Source organism: Salvia hispanica, chromosome 6 (genome assembly GCF_023119035.1).
Source record: "Salvia hispanica cultivar TCC Black 2014 chromosome 6, UniMelb_Shisp_WGS_1.0, whole genome shotgun sequence".
Classification (NCBI taxonomy): Eukaryota; Viridiplantae; Streptophyta; class Magnoliopsida; order Lamiales; family Lamiaceae; genus Salvia; species Salvia hispanica.
The window spans coordinates 36,475,199-36,492,477 of record NC_062970.1 but is presented as its reverse complement, the minus strand read 5'-3'; the positions used below and the strand labels follow the sequence as shown (position 1 = coordinate 36,492,477).

General features: G+C 36.5%; 3 protein-coding genes and 2 pseudogenes across 6 annotated transcripts; 1 reads left to right on the top strand and 4 right to left on the bottom strand.

Annotated features, from left to right (window-relative positions):
* Positions 1–148: 148 nt before the first annotated feature.
* On the bottom strand, positions 149–1,430 carry LOC125195237 (annotated as a pseudogene).
* A 3,358-nt stretch (positions 1,431–4,788) lies between these two features.
* Positions 4,789–6,855, bottom strand: LOC125195236 (putative pectate lyase 2). Its single transcript, XM_048093416.1, has 4 exons — positions 6,121–6,855; positions 5,945–6,048; positions 5,656–5,788; positions 4,789–5,223 (listed from the first exon to the last, which is right to left on the bottom strand). Exons 1-4 carry the CDS (start codon positions 6,853–6,855, stop codon positions 5,005–5,007), a joined length of 1,191 nt encoding a protein of 396 aa, XP_047949373.1. The 3' UTR covers positions 4,789–5,004.
* A 1,493-nt stretch (positions 6,856–8,348) lies between these two features.
* On the bottom strand, positions 8,349–9,108 carry LOC125195235 (annotated as a pseudogene).
* A 2,195-nt stretch (positions 9,109–11,303) lies between these two features.
* Positions 11,304–14,459, top strand: LOC125195968 (uncharacterized membrane protein At1g16860-like). The gene is made up of 4 exons (XM_048094278.1): positions 11,304–12,109; positions 13,150–13,305; positions 13,622–13,833; positions 14,025–14,459. Exons 1-4 carry the CDS (start codon positions 11,369–11,371, stop codon positions 14,209–14,211), a joined length of 1,296 nt encoding a protein of 431 aa, XP_047950235.1. The 5' UTR covers positions 11,304–11,368; the 3' UTR covers positions 14,212–14,459.
* An 88-nt stretch (positions 14,460–14,547) lies between these two features.
* LOC125195969 lies at positions 14,548–16,974 on the bottom strand. Of its 4 annotated transcripts, none has more exons than XM_048094279.1 (4): positions 16,474–16,970; positions 15,329–15,778; positions 14,910–15,213; positions 14,548–14,835 (listed from the first exon to the last, which is right to left on the bottom strand). In XM_048094279.1, the coding sequence occupies exons 1-4, from the start codon at positions 16,840–16,842 to the stop codon at positions 14,699–14,701; spliced, it is 1,260 nt and encodes a 419-aa protein (XP_047950236.1). In that variant the 5' UTR covers positions 16,843–16,970; the 3' UTR covers positions 14,548–14,698. The 4 variants fall into 4 exon arrangements, with proteins under 4 accessions (XP_047950236.1, XP_047950239.1, XP_047950240.1 ...); XM_048094282.1 differs by having other exon boundaries at positions 15,329–15,529; positions 16,474–16,968; XM_048094280.1 differs by having other exon boundaries at positions 14,764–14,855; positions 16,474–16,974.
* Positions 16,975–17,279: the final 305 nt, after the last annotated feature.

Sequence of the window (17,279 nt, the reverse complement as noted above, 5' to 3'; positions counted from 1 at the left end):
GAGGATTAAAAGCATACACACCTTAAATATGGAGTACAATTTTTTTTTAATTCATATAGCCTTCTTCTCTAGAGTAAATTTGCAATATCAAATATAGATGTACTTAAATCATAATAATACTAATTCAGCAGTAGCGGTGTAGAACAAATCATGCAATTGGATAAGTAGCGTACAATGTAATACCACACATGCCCTCTATAGAATTTACATTTCTTTGCAATCTGACATATCCACCTTCTCTCCATCTTGGCCCCCATGAGTTCTTGAGCAACCAAAAATCGATCCCATCTTCACTTTGGCCATAGCCAACTAGTGTAACTGCATGAGTGAGATCAGTTCCACACTCCCCTGTCAAAACCCCACTGTGATAAAATTGGAAAAGTTTTGGGTCAATACCAACTGAGATAGGTTGGTTAACTACCGCATCTAACAATGCTGCCTCATCATAATTAGGAACAAAACTAAAGCCACTGATCGCTGAAGAAAGAGATGATGGTTTGTTATTGGTACATGCTTCTTTAGTTGCAGTGTAAGGATAGTCGGTATCAGATGCAAGACCGTTTTGTATCACGTAGTCGAAAGCATTTTCCATTCTTCCACCCAAGCAGTCTTCACCGTTGACGTTACAATCCAAAATGTGTTGCTCAGATAATGGAACCAGCTTGCCTGATCGGATGGCTACTATGCCTTCAATGGCAGCTACAGCAGAGAATGCCCAACAACATCCTACATGCATGCACATGGGAATTATGTATAAATCAATGATAATAGCCGAAAATAATTGCTTTCCACTCCTTAATATCAAGAGAACGCGCTCTAAATATTTATTTTTTTTAACACAAACACATGCATATTGGATGTGGTTCAAAGAAAAATATTGTGAAACTTGTGATAACTTTGCAGTGAATTCTTGATACTTGCCAAGTACAGAGACTTTAATGTGGTAATTTGAAGGTTTAGTCCATAATTCTCAAAATTACTAACTTATCACAATAAGAAGTTTTATTGAACCACATTTCATCGATATTTACATATATTGCACCATGTTACTATAGGCAATAGAGGTAGTGTGAGACTTACCACATGACCCTTGATTTTGTACAGGCGTGACGGCGTTGTGATCTCTCCAATCAAGACTAGGTGGTGCGTCTTTCACATTTTTGTATGCAAAAGATGATTGATGCGATGAAGATACCTTAAATGATGGCATAGAACTACCGGCATACTTAGCCAAGAACTCTTCATGCGTTAGATCTGCAAATTTATTTATCCCAAGCTTGTACGTGTGTTTCCCTTCCTAATTAAACCTTTCAATATGTTGCACATTATCCTTAAATATCTTAAACCTTTTCTCTTTCACTTCCTCATTCTTCCTCATTCTTGTAGTTGAATCCATGTTGAGCCATCCATTTCTCATGTTTCACATACATGCTATCATCATCATCAGAAGATGATAATGATGCTACTTTATAACATGATGCTGCAAAATTACACAGCAAAAGGACTGCATAATAATAATTTTTATTGGAAGACATTGGTAAATTGAATATTATCTTAGAGGATTTGATTAACCAATGTGCGATGTTTTGATGTAGACGATAGGTGTGTATATATATAGACATGCATTGTTCCTCTTTAGATTTGTCCATTATTATTCGAATTTAAATGTAGGACAACAATCGCTTTATGAGTTATCATGAGATCATGCATGACATTAAAATCCAAATAATTCTATATTTAATTCCATTAATTAAGTTGCATGTTGAGATATCTTGAAATAAATTTAAACATGAATACTATTTATGATGATTGAGCATGCACAAATCATTTTACCATACACTACTATTTGAGTGTCTTGTTTAATTAGGAGTAATTTTTAAACCAATTGATTTATTCTGATATTCAATGTGGAGGATATATTTAATTATATTTGTTATTTACTAAACTTTAATACTAGTCCCTCGGTCACTCAATAATTGTCCACTTTGATTTCGGCGCGGATTTTTAGAAATGTAAAGAAAAGTGAATTGAAAAAGTTAGTGAAATATGAGTCTCACTTTTATGTATTAGTTTTATAATAAAATATGAGTAGAATGAGTTAGTGTAATGTATGGCCTATTTACCATTTATGGTAAAAGGTGAAAGTGGACAATTTGGAAAATTAACAAGGGGACGGAGGGGGTAGTTTTTATCATTTAATTTTAATATTGTCATATGTATATATATATTACATATTTTCTCCGTCCCACTTTAAGTGGAGCATTTCTAATTCAACTAAATTTAATACTATCTTTCACTAAAATAAACTTTTATATATTTAAAATAAACTTTTATATTTTTATATAATACATATTTAATTATATATGTTACAATATTCTAACTAAACTAGTGATTAAGCCGGTCCGACTAGTTGAACCGTGAACCAATAGATTCAACTGGTTCACTTACCGATCTGATTTTTAAAATATTGCTTCTAACTAAAATCTACGTCATTATGTTTTTTAGTAATAAAAACTTCAAATGCATATAAAAGAAATATTTTCTAATATCATTACTAGGATCGCCTTCCACTAATTAATATTGAGGTTTATAGAATTATAACTAATTTATTTCACCGTTGAGAGGTGTGTTATTTTTTTTTATTGAGAAATCATCTTTTTATTTATTCAAACCAAATTTAAGTAATTTTTAAAAAAGGAAAAAAAAATTCAAATACTACTACCAGTATAAAAGAGAATTGCGAAATGACGAAAAAATTAAATAAAAGACTTAAAAAGGCTATGAAATGAAAATTAAATGTATTGTAATTTTAAATGCAACAAAAAGATTTAAAGTATAAAATAGCTACTCACTCTGTCCAAAAAAAATAGATTAATTTTATCATTTTGGGCCGTCTCTGAAAATTAGATAAAGTATAAATATGAAAAGTTTCTAATCAATTACACACCACTAATAATGTGAACCCCACAATACATGATACGATCATGGAAGTCGTGCATCAAAGCTTGTACCTGCAGCTGGCATCAATCAGTATTCTTCCTATTGATATGAAGTCCAAATCCTCTGAAACTACTACCGATGTCTTCGTCTTCGAAAGAACTTCGCGTGGGTACCTTGCACGCCCCAATCGGAGTCCGGTGGAGGGAGTTATGGCCGTTTTACAAAAGGCACGCAGTGCAGACAAGTTCCACGTGGCCGGGTGAATTTCTAGGGGGATAATTCACGCGGCCGGGTGTCATTTTCGGACCGCATTCTGGCCCAACGGGCCACCCAAGCTTTAAATAATATTTTCCCACATTTTTCATAGTGAGACTTTGATGAAAATAGATGCTTGAGAGATTTGTTCCTCTTGAAGAGGGTTTCCTATCCAATTCCTAGTTATAGGTTGCTTGAATCCATCAATTGCTAGTTCAAGCATGAGATTTCCATCAGTTGCTAGTTCAAGCATGGATCAAGTAGAGGTATGCTTTGAGGTTTGTGGTTTCCTTGAAGATCTAGCCATGAATACATGTTAGCTATGTTGTAAGTGTCTTAACTTGCTTCATCAATAACTTTGTATTCCAATTTCCACCTTATCCAATGTTATTTCCCATCTTAGATTCCTTAGTTCTTGTTGGGTTGCTCTTATTGATAAAATAGAAAATCAATTCTCACAAAAAAATACCTAGATCAAACATCACAATTGGGTAAATCCTTGGGAAATGGATCATAAAATACAAGGATCCACATCAATACACTAACACTACTTCCATTAACTTTTTCCTTTCTCTTTTTCACTTTTTTCAATCTATCTTACTTTACCAATAACATATTAAAACTCGTACTAATACAAATTTATCTATTTTTTGGGATGAAAGGAGTTGATAAGCTTCAGTTAGGATGTGGTTTGTGGTTGTAGGGTTACAGATATACATGTATAGACTCTTTATGTGTGCGTGTGGATGCTTCAACTGACTAGGAGGGTACCTAGACCTAGTCTTATTGTTGTACCTAAAACCTTTGCTATCAAAACCTTAACCCACTTCTACTGACTAGTATAGCAGAGTAAAGATTGATCCCACAGAGATGGAGAGAACGTGTACACTTGTGATGACAATTTGGAAAATGGTTGGTTTGCTACCACCCTTTATTATGGGTTGAGACTGAAATGAAAATAGGTTCTATATCTAACGAGGGTGGACTGAAATGAAAACATGTTCTATACCTAAACTGACCAGGAGGTCAGGTGTGACTCAAAATGCATCATGGCAGAAAATGGTAAGCGAGAAAATATAAATGACTTAACTACTAGTGCACTTGGAATAAAAAGCTACTGAATGAAACTTACTAAAAATAGACTAGGCAAAAGGTAAAAGCAAACGGGAGGTACAAAAGCATAAAGCATATTTTTTGTCACTCTTTGATTTGGACATTACCTTCTTCACCAAGCTAAACTAACAGAAATCAACAACTTCGATGGGTGAATCCTAAAGCTTGAAACGAAAGCGCAATATTAAACTCGGAATCAAGATGGAAATGAGATAAACTGAGATCTACATAAAGTGGCTGATGTGAATCAAATTGCACTCCTTTATTGTATTGTTTTAACACACATTTTTAGGTGAAAAATGGACACATTTTGATATATTGTAGGACAAAAGACCAATCCATAAGAGAGAGGAGTCAATGGTCCGAATCTGATCAGTAATCAGCCCTGCCAGATTCCAACCGGCATAAACAACGAGAACAAAATAGAATCAAAACCATGCAATTTCTCGCAACTTCAACCGATTAAAACATGCAAACACGTAAGAAACGACAGATCTACTTTGATTGATCTCATATAGTTGAAAAGAGATATCAGTATACATTAAAATCAAGTGGGATACCGAATCGCATGTTGTACAAAAAAGGAGATGACATAAAATCGTGAACACATCAAAAGTGCAAACTCACCCATAGAAAAAAGGGGAAGAAATAAAATAAAAAGAAAAAAACAACGTATAATGAAATGATAGTGTTAGATCAACATTGTTGGTGAGGTTCACAAAAGAGGGGACCAGCATCGGATGTTAAAGCTGGAACCATTGATCCGACTGCGGCTTCAAAGTGTTGCGATGCCAAATAATTTGGAGCAACACTTCCATATCCTGATGGGATAAAATATGCCCCATTTACGAACACGTCCTTCGTCGACCTCCACTTCCAGCTCTTCCAATGATCCTTCGTCTCGCGTTTTGTTACCTGCCGTAGGATAATTTTTTATTTTGCCGAATCAAATGGACCATGTCAACATGAATATTCACCAAAATTTTTGTGATTGCGAAATTAGATGAAATTATAGAATAAACACACCATTAATGTCGATGAGAGATTTTTAAAAATGTTCACGTCACTATAAATTACATAAAATTATTTTTCAAATATTATGCAAATAAAAGGCTCTTTTTCCATCCTATCTTGGTTAGAACGTTTCTTTTCGACATAAAGATTAAGAAATGAGTGTTTAGAGGTTAAGTGTAGTGAGAATAAAGTAGGAAATAATAAATAAAAATGAGTAAAATATAAGAAAAAAATGACTCAATTACCTTACTACCCCTTAAAGAAATACTACTCAACTATCATGAACAACATTTTACTTTTAATTAGTAGTAGTATCAAATTGTTGTGACGCACCTCTTTAACTTGATCGGAAGCCACAAAATAATTGCCTTCGCTAAGTATAGTGGGATCAGCACTCCCACCAATTGCGTACATAATCCACTGATCGTACCTATTGTTGGCGACGTGGGCGTATCCGTATCGAACTCTGTAATACATAACCACCTCTAATCAAACTAATAAAATGTTTTTCTTTGAGTTGGCCTAATAATAAAGTAATAATTGATGCCAAATATCTCGGGTTCAAGGCCTATAAATTAATACCCCGTTTGCTCATTCGTTATCTATGTGTACAATAGTTTACCTTGGCATTCGTTGCACCAATCCTGGCCCAAAGTGATTAAAAACCACCGTCACTTTCATGATTTTGTCATCTGTAAATCCATCTTTATGTCCCAACAGCATCACCTATATAAAATTGAATGTACGTAAATTATAATTACTCCGTGTTTTAATAAAAATGACTGAATAACAATATACCTTATCATGTTGAGTGAAGTAATTGTTGGAAAGAGTAACAAAATTTGATGCATGTGTCACGTCAAGAAGACCATCCGTGCAACGAGCAAGGTAGCAATGATCAATCCACACATTGGACGAATCAAGAATGGTAATTCCATCTCCATCGCTACCGAGCCTGTGCCCGACATGGTCCGTGCTACTCCGCACCAGGCCGGGCTTCCCGGGCTTGCAGTCGTGGATGCTAAGCCCATGGACTATGACGTGGCTCACATGCTCAATAGTAATGCACGGCCCATTTGATATCTCTACTCGCGCCCCTCTACCATCGATCGTCTTATAACTATTCACAATCAACTCGTTATCGAGTTTAATACTCATGTCGCTTTCAAATATGATCCATAGCGGCTGGGCTTGGATCGCACCATAACGAAGAGTGCCCGGCTTAGGGTTAATTGCGTCATCTGATGCGTCAGTCACGATGTATATAGCCCCGTTCTTCCCTCCCACGGCCCCACTTCCGAATCCTATTGCACAATCGGCTAGCGCCTTCCGGGTTAGGGCCCAATTCGGGTCAGCCCGCCAGCACGAGTCGATTGTGTTCATCACCTTGTCGCTTTGGCGAGGATATGTATGGATGTTATAATGTGGGGATGTTTTATTTTGAGTTTTGTGAGATGAATGTGCGATATTTTTCGAAATGCAATAGGCAAGTAGCCATGTAAGTATGAAAAGGGAAGTGGTGTGTTTTGCCATGGCGTGGATTTGAGAAGAAAATGATATGTTTGTATGTATATATATATAGGGAAGACTAGAGATTAGTTGTGGCTGCCATGTTTTAGATTATGGAGTTTCATCTTAATTAACGTGTGAGCACGAAACTTATGTCATTAATTAATTTATTATAGGATTATCATTTTATTATTATTATTTAGTTTAGCATTGTCCACCGTTGAGTATCTCCTGCAGTCCAATTGCATATTCCATAAGTTTGAGGACACGTGCTCCCAGCAATCTAAAAGATCGAATATAAAATTGTATTCTAATTTACATGTTGATATGTTATATATACATTGAGACTTTTAAACTTATTTTACTTATTTTTAAGTACTCCTCGCCACCACCGACCAAACCGTTATTACAGTTATAATCACAGTCAATCTGTCATCTGTGCAATTTATTTTTCATAATCGATGAGATATATGATCCAATATTATTTCTCCTCCTTATTAATTGGAATTTCTCCAATCTTTGGCGTGAATGATACAATAAAATATTTAATTCGCAACCAAAAGTATTTCGAATGTAAATGATAGATGAAAATCTCTTGTTCACAATAAAGAGTATTTCGAGTTGTAAGTGATAACTTAACAATCCTTATTCACAATCAAAACTAAATTTTGAGTTATGAATTCTATGCCTAAAATAGTGACTGTAGACATTTTGAAGATTTTTATATGAATTAATAATACATTTAAAATTTACTATCTCAGTTTGGATTATTTCACCGAATAATATCAAGTGCAAAAGTATTATATAGCCACAATTGGGTACCAACAACATAAGAAACTAGAAATTTTGGTAAACTTATTCTATCTAAATGAAGCTCAACTATTCAACAATCTCATCTGCATGAAAATAAGAAAAAGAATTGCAAGAAGATACAAATAAAGGGCAAGTCATCGGATAAAATTCCTTCATTCCAGTTGAAGCAACACAATTACAAAGACTTTTAGGATTCAATGAGGCTATAAAGATTTCCTTGTTACAAACTATTCATCATCTTCCTATAATAGGAATCCTATTATTTACTGTACTCTCAGCTAGGGTTATAGGATGCATTCTAGACTCTTCCTTTGCACCTATATAATGGTCTCAGCTAGGAGAGGAAGGCGAACACAAAATCGTAGCATCATCCACAAGGGATAGTTTTCGACCCTCACTCTGCATAGTAAGGTTCAAATTTTACCTACTCCTTGTGTATTTTGTTCTTCTCCTTCAAGATTAGTCCTTAATTTTCTACAAACTTCTCCCACAAGTAGGTCAGATTTAGAGTATGGGAAATAGGATAGAAAATTTTTTGTTAAGAGTTTTCAGGCACAACACGTGGAGAGGTCGCCAGGCACTTTATTTCTTAGGAGAATCATAATGTAAGATTTAATTATGTAAATTAATCAATATGTTCTTATGTGTTCTAAGTGTGAAAATAGATCCACATAATCACCTAAATATATTCTATTGTATTTATTTTAAATTGAAATTTCTGCTGGGCAAACCCCATCGGCAATTGGATAAGTAGCATACAATGCAATACCACACATGCCCTCTTTAGCATCTACATTGCTCTTCACTTTGACATATCCACCATCTCCCCATCCTGTCCCCCACGAATTTTTGAGCAACCAAAACTTGATTCCATCTTCACTTTCACCATAGCCAACTAATGTAACTGCATGAGTGAGATGATTTCCACACTCTCCAGTCAAAACCCCACTGTGATAAAATTGAAAGAGTTTTGGGTCAATAGCAACTGAGATAGGTTGGTTAGCGGTGGCTAACAGTGATGCCTCATCACCACTAGGAACAAAACTAAAGCCATTGATCGTTGTAGAAAGAGATGATGGTTTACAATTGGTGCATGCTCCTTGAGTCGCAGTGTAAGGATAGTCGGTATCAGATGCAAGACCCCCATTTTGAACCACGAAGCTGAAAGCATGTTCCATTCTTCCACCTCCACAACCTTTGAAGTTGTAGTTGCAGTCCATAATGTGTTGCTCAAATAATGGAATCAGCTTGCCTGATCGGATGGCTATTATGCCTTCAATGGCGGCAACAGCTGAGAATGCCCAACAATGGCGGCAACAGTTTGTATGTGTGATTCCCTTCCAGATTAAACCTTTCAATATGTTGCACATTATCCTTAAATATCTTAAACCTTTTCTCTTTCACTTCCTCATTCTTGTAGTAGAATTCGTGTTGAGCCATCCATTTCTCATATTTCATATACATGCTTTCGTCGTCATAAGACGATAATGATATTACTTGATAACACGTTGTTGCAGAAATACACAACAAAAGAACTATATAATAACAATTTTTATTGGAAGACATTGCTCGATTAATTATTTTCTTAGTGGATTTGATTAGCAATGTGCGATGTTTTGATATATACTGTAGCCTGTAGGTGTGTGTGTGTGTATAGACGTGCACCTTGTCCTGTTTAGATTTGTCAGTCGGTTATGTAGGTCAACAATTGTTCTATGAGTTATCATGAAATATTACATGACATTAAAACCCAAATAATGATATATTTAATTTCATTAATATATTTGCATGATGTGATATCTTGAATTAATTTTAAACTTGAACAAACTATTTATGAAGATCGAGCATGCTCAAATACTTTGATTTATATCTTGCCTTTAATATGTGATTAACTGTATGACTAGTTTGTAAGTGAATGGTCAACTGAGAACTATTATAAAAAATCAAAACTTAAGAATTTATCAGTTGGCAACATAGATGATACTAATTGATAGTAGAAGGTATATTAGTTGCTCTAACTGATATGTTTTGTGTTGTGTTGTCAACTGATATCCAGTGACAACTGATATGATTTATGTCACCAACTAATATGTTTTGTACTTTAAACTCTGATAAGTTCTCAAATTTATTTAAAGATAGTTTTAATCGAACCATTCCCATGTTGTAATCGTTAAGCATTTGTATAAGTATCCAGATTGTAATCGTTAAGCATATGTATAACTATCATGTAAGTATAATGTTTAAAACTAAAATTTAAACATATTATATTCCTCATAAATATATTTCGTTTATTTACGAGCAAGAAAATTCCGTAACCATTATATACCCAATAATATGTTAATATAGTAAATCTATCATAGTAGAACAATGAAGAATGACCCACACTATTCGATAACAAAGAATAATGCTTCAAAACAATGAATGATACTCCACATAACGTTTTTACTCGTAAAAGAATTTAAGAAATTGTTTGACTTTATAGAGAAAATAAGTGAAAAAGTTAGTAGAATATGACCTTTTTTATATATTAAATTTATAGTAGAATATGAGTGTAGTTTAAATTACTTAAGTATAGGGCCAGTTCACTTACAAAAAAAATGGAAAAATAGGTCTTTAAATGACGGACAATCCGGAACAAAAAAACCTGTCAAATTTTGACGGACGAAGGAAATATAATGCATCAATAATAGTATATTGTTCAGTGTTGACGGCATATATTGGCAATGAAAATGTTTCCTAGTGGCATGAAGGGGGCAATGTGCTAGCAACCACAAAGGCTCCTCACCCAACAATTGTTTTAGAAGTTGTCGCCGACTATCGACTCTTGATTTAGCATAATAACAAGACATAATAACAACATCAATGTTTTGAATCACTTAGACATAATAACAACGCCAATGTTGCGTATCACTTAAGACATCTTCAACAATATTTTAAACGCTAGAGATTCTCAACGAATGGTTGTCAGAACCAGTTAGGTTAATATTTTGCGGATGGTATCTATCTAATGTGATCGACCTCTGTGAAGTCATTATCCTACCCAACAAATCCCAAACATATTCTTTTTGCACAGAAGCAAACGTTTGCTCGCAAAAACATAGAACAAGTATTCATCGTCCTACAAGCATGTTTTGCCATCGTCAAAGGCCCGAGGCATTTGTGGTTACGGGAAGCACTAGCCAACACCATGTATGTGTGCATTATAAATCTCAACATGATCATTGAAGACGAATGATTCAATCCCCCTAATTCAAACAAAATGACCACAACAACCAACTTCCCATACCATTCTAAGAGTACCTAAGGCACCATGAGTTGTCACGCGATGTTGATACCAACTATCTACTCCAACACCATCTATTCTAACATATCTGAGCACAATTTGGTTCAATTATTTATTTTCCGCTTATAATAAACCGTAATTTTATAATTTCAATTAAATATTATTCAGTTTTGAATAAAATATAATTATTAGATTTTATATAAATTAAAAATACTCCCTCAGCCCATGATTCGTTCTGGAACATTTTATATAAACTGGGTCATTTCATTTTTTCGCAGAAATTACACATTTACTTTATTATCTTTTATATTTTATTTTCTATTCACTAATTTTATTGTAACATATTTTTTCTTATCTTATGCAAAAAAAAATTTGTTTCTACCTGCTGTGTGTGTCACTCACTCACTGCCATTAGAGAGAGCTCATCTAAACAAAGTGAAAATGGGCACCCGAACCGGGTCTCACCAGCTAAGCAGCGGGCTTATGGTGTCGGGTCGACCCGAACGCCAGCCCACAGAACGGCCTCGGATGGCGTCGCGCACCGTCATCTACACCGGCGGCGACGTCAGGAAATCTGGCGAGCTCGGGAGAATGTACGGCGTCGATATTTCCGGTGGAGAAAACCCGCCTAAAATCCCCCCTCGACCACCAGGCGCCGCCGCCGCAAGATCCGGCCCAATTCACGCCCCGAAATTCCCCAATTCAGGTCCCGCTGGAAAGTTCTCGTCGTCTTCGTCGTCCTTTTCTGGCCCGGTGACGCCGATTCAGCCGACCGGCCTAATCACTTCCGATCAACAGGCCACGCCCGGCTCAAATAGGCAGTCGGGACCGCTCGACGCCGCCGCCGCTGCGTCGACGCCTAGCTCGTTTAAAAAGGCCAATTACAGCTCCGCAGTGACGAGCCTGGGGGGACAGGTCAAGTTAGGGTTTAGGACATCGCTGGTGGCAATGTGGGTGTCTCTGGCCGTGGCGGTGATTGGCCTGACGGTGGTGGCATTACTGATTGCTGCTGTGGAGAAGATGGTGATTTTGGCGGTGGCGGTGACGGCGCTGGTCCCTGCCGTGGGGATCATGGTGTGGAATTTCACGTACCAAAAAAAGGGGGTTTTAGGGTTATTGAGGAAATTTCCTGATTCGGAGCTGAGGAATGCTGTTGATGGCCAGTTCGTCAAGGTCACTGGGGTAATTTCACATTCTCTTCTTTGGATTTTTGGTTTAACAAAATCAACTTATTCACACGTGCATTTATGTTTTAATAATTGTTTACTTTTGTTGTCGTAATGATGTTGATTGAAGGAATAAACAATTGATTTCGAGGGCCGTACATGGAAATTGATAAGCTACATGGAAACAATACGACAAATGTGGAATTGCAAAGCAAGCATTAAGTGAATAAACAGCCTCATTGACATTAATGAGAAAATAGTTCCTTACCTAAAGATTACTTGTAATAGTTTGCTGAATCTTGTTTAACAACTTGGCAAGACAAAAACTGATAACTTTAAGTTTCTTTTCTCTTAACTGATACTTGGGATTGATTTCTTTAGCAATTTGAGTTTCGGTGGCTAACTATGCAAAAGTAGCTGACCTGCATTGGCCATGTTAATTTCACTACTTGTCCATTCCTCTTATGATGAGTTATAGTTCATGTGTGATTGTAAATCTAAGGTATGATACTGGCAAGCTAGAAAATGGTGGAAAATTGCAGCCGGGATTCACATGCTATATGCTTTACTGTTCTGTTTCTGTATTAAGGTTGAAACTGATAAATACATTTCACTCTGCTATGTTTCAGTCTTCCACTTATCTCTATCTAAGGAATTTATTTGTTTTGAACTGTTTTTGTAGATTCGTATGTTTTTGGGTTTGCAAAGTTTTTTCTTGGCCTTTTTGCATTGATTAAATTAACAAGGGAATGTAGAGTTAATGGGATTCAGAATCTATGAAGCCTTCAAAATGTAGTCACAACTAAATAATGCAAAATAATTAGATAAAAGAACTTCTAATCAGTTGTATGGTTTAGAATACCTGAGGTCCTCTGTTTCTTCTTGTTGACTGGTTTATGATCTCTATCCCACCAATTTGGGAACATGTACTGGTTTGAGTTCTGCCTGTAAATGATGTTTATTTAATGCTTCTCTCTGTTGCAAGTGTGTGATTCTCTTGTACTGTATAGTCTATCTAGTTGCATTCTCATGTTGCTTGTTGCATTTTTTGCGTAGGTTGTTACTTGTGGCAGTTCACCGCTTGAAACTTCGTATCAGAGAGTGCCAAGATGTGTATATGTTTCCTCTGAGTTTCACGAATATAGAGGGTATGGTGGAGAAAAGGCAAATGCTAAACACCGTCTCTTCTCTTGGGGATGCAGGAACTCAGAGGTTAGTTTTCATAAAATATGATGAGAGTTTTAGTGAATATTAATGTACACATAGATGTTACTCTAAATCGTCAGCTGAAGTTGTACCACACGTAGAACTGCGAATGAACTTACTTATGAAGCTATAGATAGACTAAGAATTTCCACAAGACCATCATAACCCAGAAGATCAAGTTGCAAAAAATCAGTTTAATGGATATTGGTCTGTTAATTAATTTGACCCTTTAACATTCAACTGTCTCTCTGTTGTGATATTCTGATGACAGTTAAACATTTTGAGTTACTAAAAGTAATCACTTGTCTCCTTGTCTTAACAGACCTATGTGGCGGACTTCTATATATCGGACATTAAGTCTGGTGAAAGAGCTCTTGTGAAAACAGGTTATGGTGCTAAAGTTTCTCCGTTTGTCAAACAAACTGTAGTTGTCAATGCCAAGGAAGATAAAGAAGGTGTATCCCCAAATTTTCTGCAATGGCTTTCTAGCCGTGGATTGTCAAGTGACAACCGTTTGATGCAGCTTAAAGAAGGGTAAGATACTTCAATAGCCCAAACCATATTCTTGTATACTAATTCACACATATATTGAAAATATGAAAAATCTTGATGCTGGGACTTGGAGCATTTGTAGTCTATGATTGGTATGAAATTCAAGACACTGAAAGGTAGAAATTCAACATGGTTACGTTCTTGATCCCTTTTCTTTCATTCTGTTGTTGCAGATATATCAGAGAAGGATACACCGTGAGTGTCTTGGGTGTGGTTAGACGTCACAATAACATGTTCATGATTGTTCCCCCAGTGGAACCCGTTTCAACAGGCTTCGGTTGGCGCTGCTGCCTCTTCCCGACTTACATTGATGGCCTTATATTGATAAACGAAGAACACGATGAGGCCATCCCTGTATAAATGCATCACCATGTTTTGTCTTAGCCGGCAACATAGTATACTCATGAATTTTTTAGATGAGTTTGGCATTGATTCTTAAATGAGGATTCCAGAGTTTACAAAGCCAGGACCGGCTAGATAGACGTAGGCCTCTTAGAGCATTGCACTAACTTTTTTCATTTATTCGTTTATTTATTTCGCTCGAATTGTACATAAGAAATACTCCTGGTTATTTGTTTGCACTAATTTATTATTCGTTTTTCACTCGATTTTTGGGAGTGCTCTTAACCCAAAATACTGACTCACGGCGAAGAAAGGCCAAAAGGTACACACATCAGATGCTTTGTATGGATGAAATACAGAAACCGAAACCACAACATAAACATGCCGGTAAAGTTTACAGATAAAACTCAGGGGCTCATACTACAGAGTAGTGACATGGCGTGCCAAAATCCCAGTAAACAGATATATCTATACAGGGACTAAATACCTGATGGCTCAATACAGCTTACGAGACACCAATCGTCTTGTTCAATATCCAGAGTGTGAGAGAAAGGTGAACGGCAAAAATAGTGTGGAGACGGGTCCTGTCCAGCACAAAGCCATACACTGAAACTCCGGCTTTGTTGTGTTCAAAATATTTTGCTGCACCGGTTATCAAATTCCTGTTACCAAATACTATGTGAAATGAATAAAAAGTAGAACTATGCAGAACTCACCTAGAGCTTGCCTCTTCTGGTACGATATAGTATTTGCATAATTATGCACCGAGCTTGTATCATTCAGTTCATCATCTTCGTCTCCTTCTTTATCTGAGTCCCAGTCAAGAGTGACCGGATACACTGTCCCGATTGAAGAATTCTGAGCTCGAGGAGTTTCATCATACATCTCATCCAATGAACTCATCGTGGAACAGGCATGCCACTTTGCAGCAAGTGATGTAATAGCCTGAGCTTTATGCGTTATCTTTGCTGCACTGCGCAGGCAGATGAAAAGCCCTGTCACCAGCGTGATTGAACATAACTGCATGATGATAAGATGCCATCAGATCTAACATGTTCAGAAGCATAATCAGCTATAGTAAAGCTGAGTTTTAATGTAAATATAGTCGATTACACAATATAAAGAGTGTGAATACCGCGAGTTCTCCAGCTGTGCAAATATCAACCCTAGAGCTTGGTTCGAGTGTAACAAGCAAGGAAATAAACTGACTCATCGTAACAGTGATCAGAGTCAACAAGATGAAGCGTCTAAATCGGTGACTTATGACCCGGAGATTTCTTCTGATTCTTAGATGTCGGGTCAAGATAGAAGCAACATCAGATTCTCTCTTAAAGACCTGAGCATAGCCCTCCAGTTTGAGTACTTGCAGATAGCATGTAAGGCGGAAGAGAATACATACAACATAACAGATTGAGATCCGATACAGCCACGAACACATTAAGAGCGTGCACATAACAGCTTTGCTCAAGTATATGTTATAAAAATAAGGAATATGAGTTCCCACTGTGCTGAACCACCATATTTTGTAGACACTATCAGCAAGGAAACATGGGAGAACAAAAGCCAACAAGAGTTTCATTGATCTCTGCAGAAGCATATGTGTAGATAATTAGCAGTCAAATTTAGTCTACACTAATCAGCAGGCAAAATGAAAACTAGAAACAGCTCCCATATTTCTGCCATCACGATTACACTGTCATAAAGAGGAGAACGCTAACAGAGATAGTATATAATGCCCATCTTCTGAGAATAGATAAAAAACAATTTTTCAAGAAGCCGGCCACAGAAGCTGGTGGGCAGCTAACGCTATCGAAGCATTTAAGGAAAATTTTCGTGCTCTGAGACTAGGAAGAGCGAAAAGGGTTGGTTCGTTTCCTGAATTTCGTGGCCTCCCTTGGCAAACGGTTACACGGCCTATATCATCTAATATATCCATAGCATTCTCGTCCGAGATTGCTGTACGTCAAACTTCTCCCGCCACAATCAGATGAAGAAACTTTTACTAGCAATTTTTTTACTAATCATATCTGTAATTGACAGTTAAGATATCTTGTACTATTATCTAACAAGATTAAGAATTTAAGATCAGATAGAGATGGTAAATAAAATAGTTTAGGCACATTACTAAAAACTAGTGATGCAAAATACTCAGTCTACCTAAAGTTTAGTTGGAACCACAAATGAATTTAAGGCGAAAAAGCATTTAAAAACTCATAGAAATCAAACAGAAGTAACAAAATAATGGAAACGATTAAGCTAAGAGGGAAATGAGAAACAAACGTTGAACTGCTGAGCATAGCCCTGTTGAATCTTGTCGCTCTCATCACCCAATCTGTCGAGAAACAGAAACTTCCGAAAGCCATAAGTCCGAGCAAAAGAAGAGAGACAGAAGAAAGAAATAGCTGCGAATGATGAGAGGGAAAGCTGCACAATTGCATCAAAAGGCCTCTGATGAGCCGGATCACAATCTGAGCAGGAATACAGAAAGTGAGAAACAATTGGAACGCAGATGTTGAGCACGAAGAAGATGGACCACGAGAGCCCGGCCCGCCACAAGCTGGAGTGATCGAGAAATAGCCATTTCAGAGGTGATATGTAGGTCCTCAGCCCGAAATTTGGATCCGATGTGTTTGTTACCCCTGATTCCATTAGGGTTTTGATTTCCAGTAGTACCGAGTGATTCGTGGTTATGGGCGGAGATTGAGTTTTACTCCTTATTCAAACATATTGTGGAAATTTGAGTTCATCTAAATTCGGATATGGATTTGGTATCAACTGCCAAATCATTTGATTATATCACATTTAAACACGTACTGGCTAATGGCGGGGTAAGTGTAACGTGCCTGATCATGTATTGCTACATTTGTAGTCAACGCTAATAATTAATTTCATATTTTGCACGACCTCTTCTTTTCCTCCACCGTCTTATCTCTTGAATATATACTTTAACACCATAAGTTTTAATAGTAGTATAATAAAATAGAAGGAAAGATATTGAAAAAAGTATGATAGTGAATAATATAAGAATGAATAGATATTTTAGTTTTGGCTAAAATGTAAATTAATTACTTGCAGTGGCCATAACT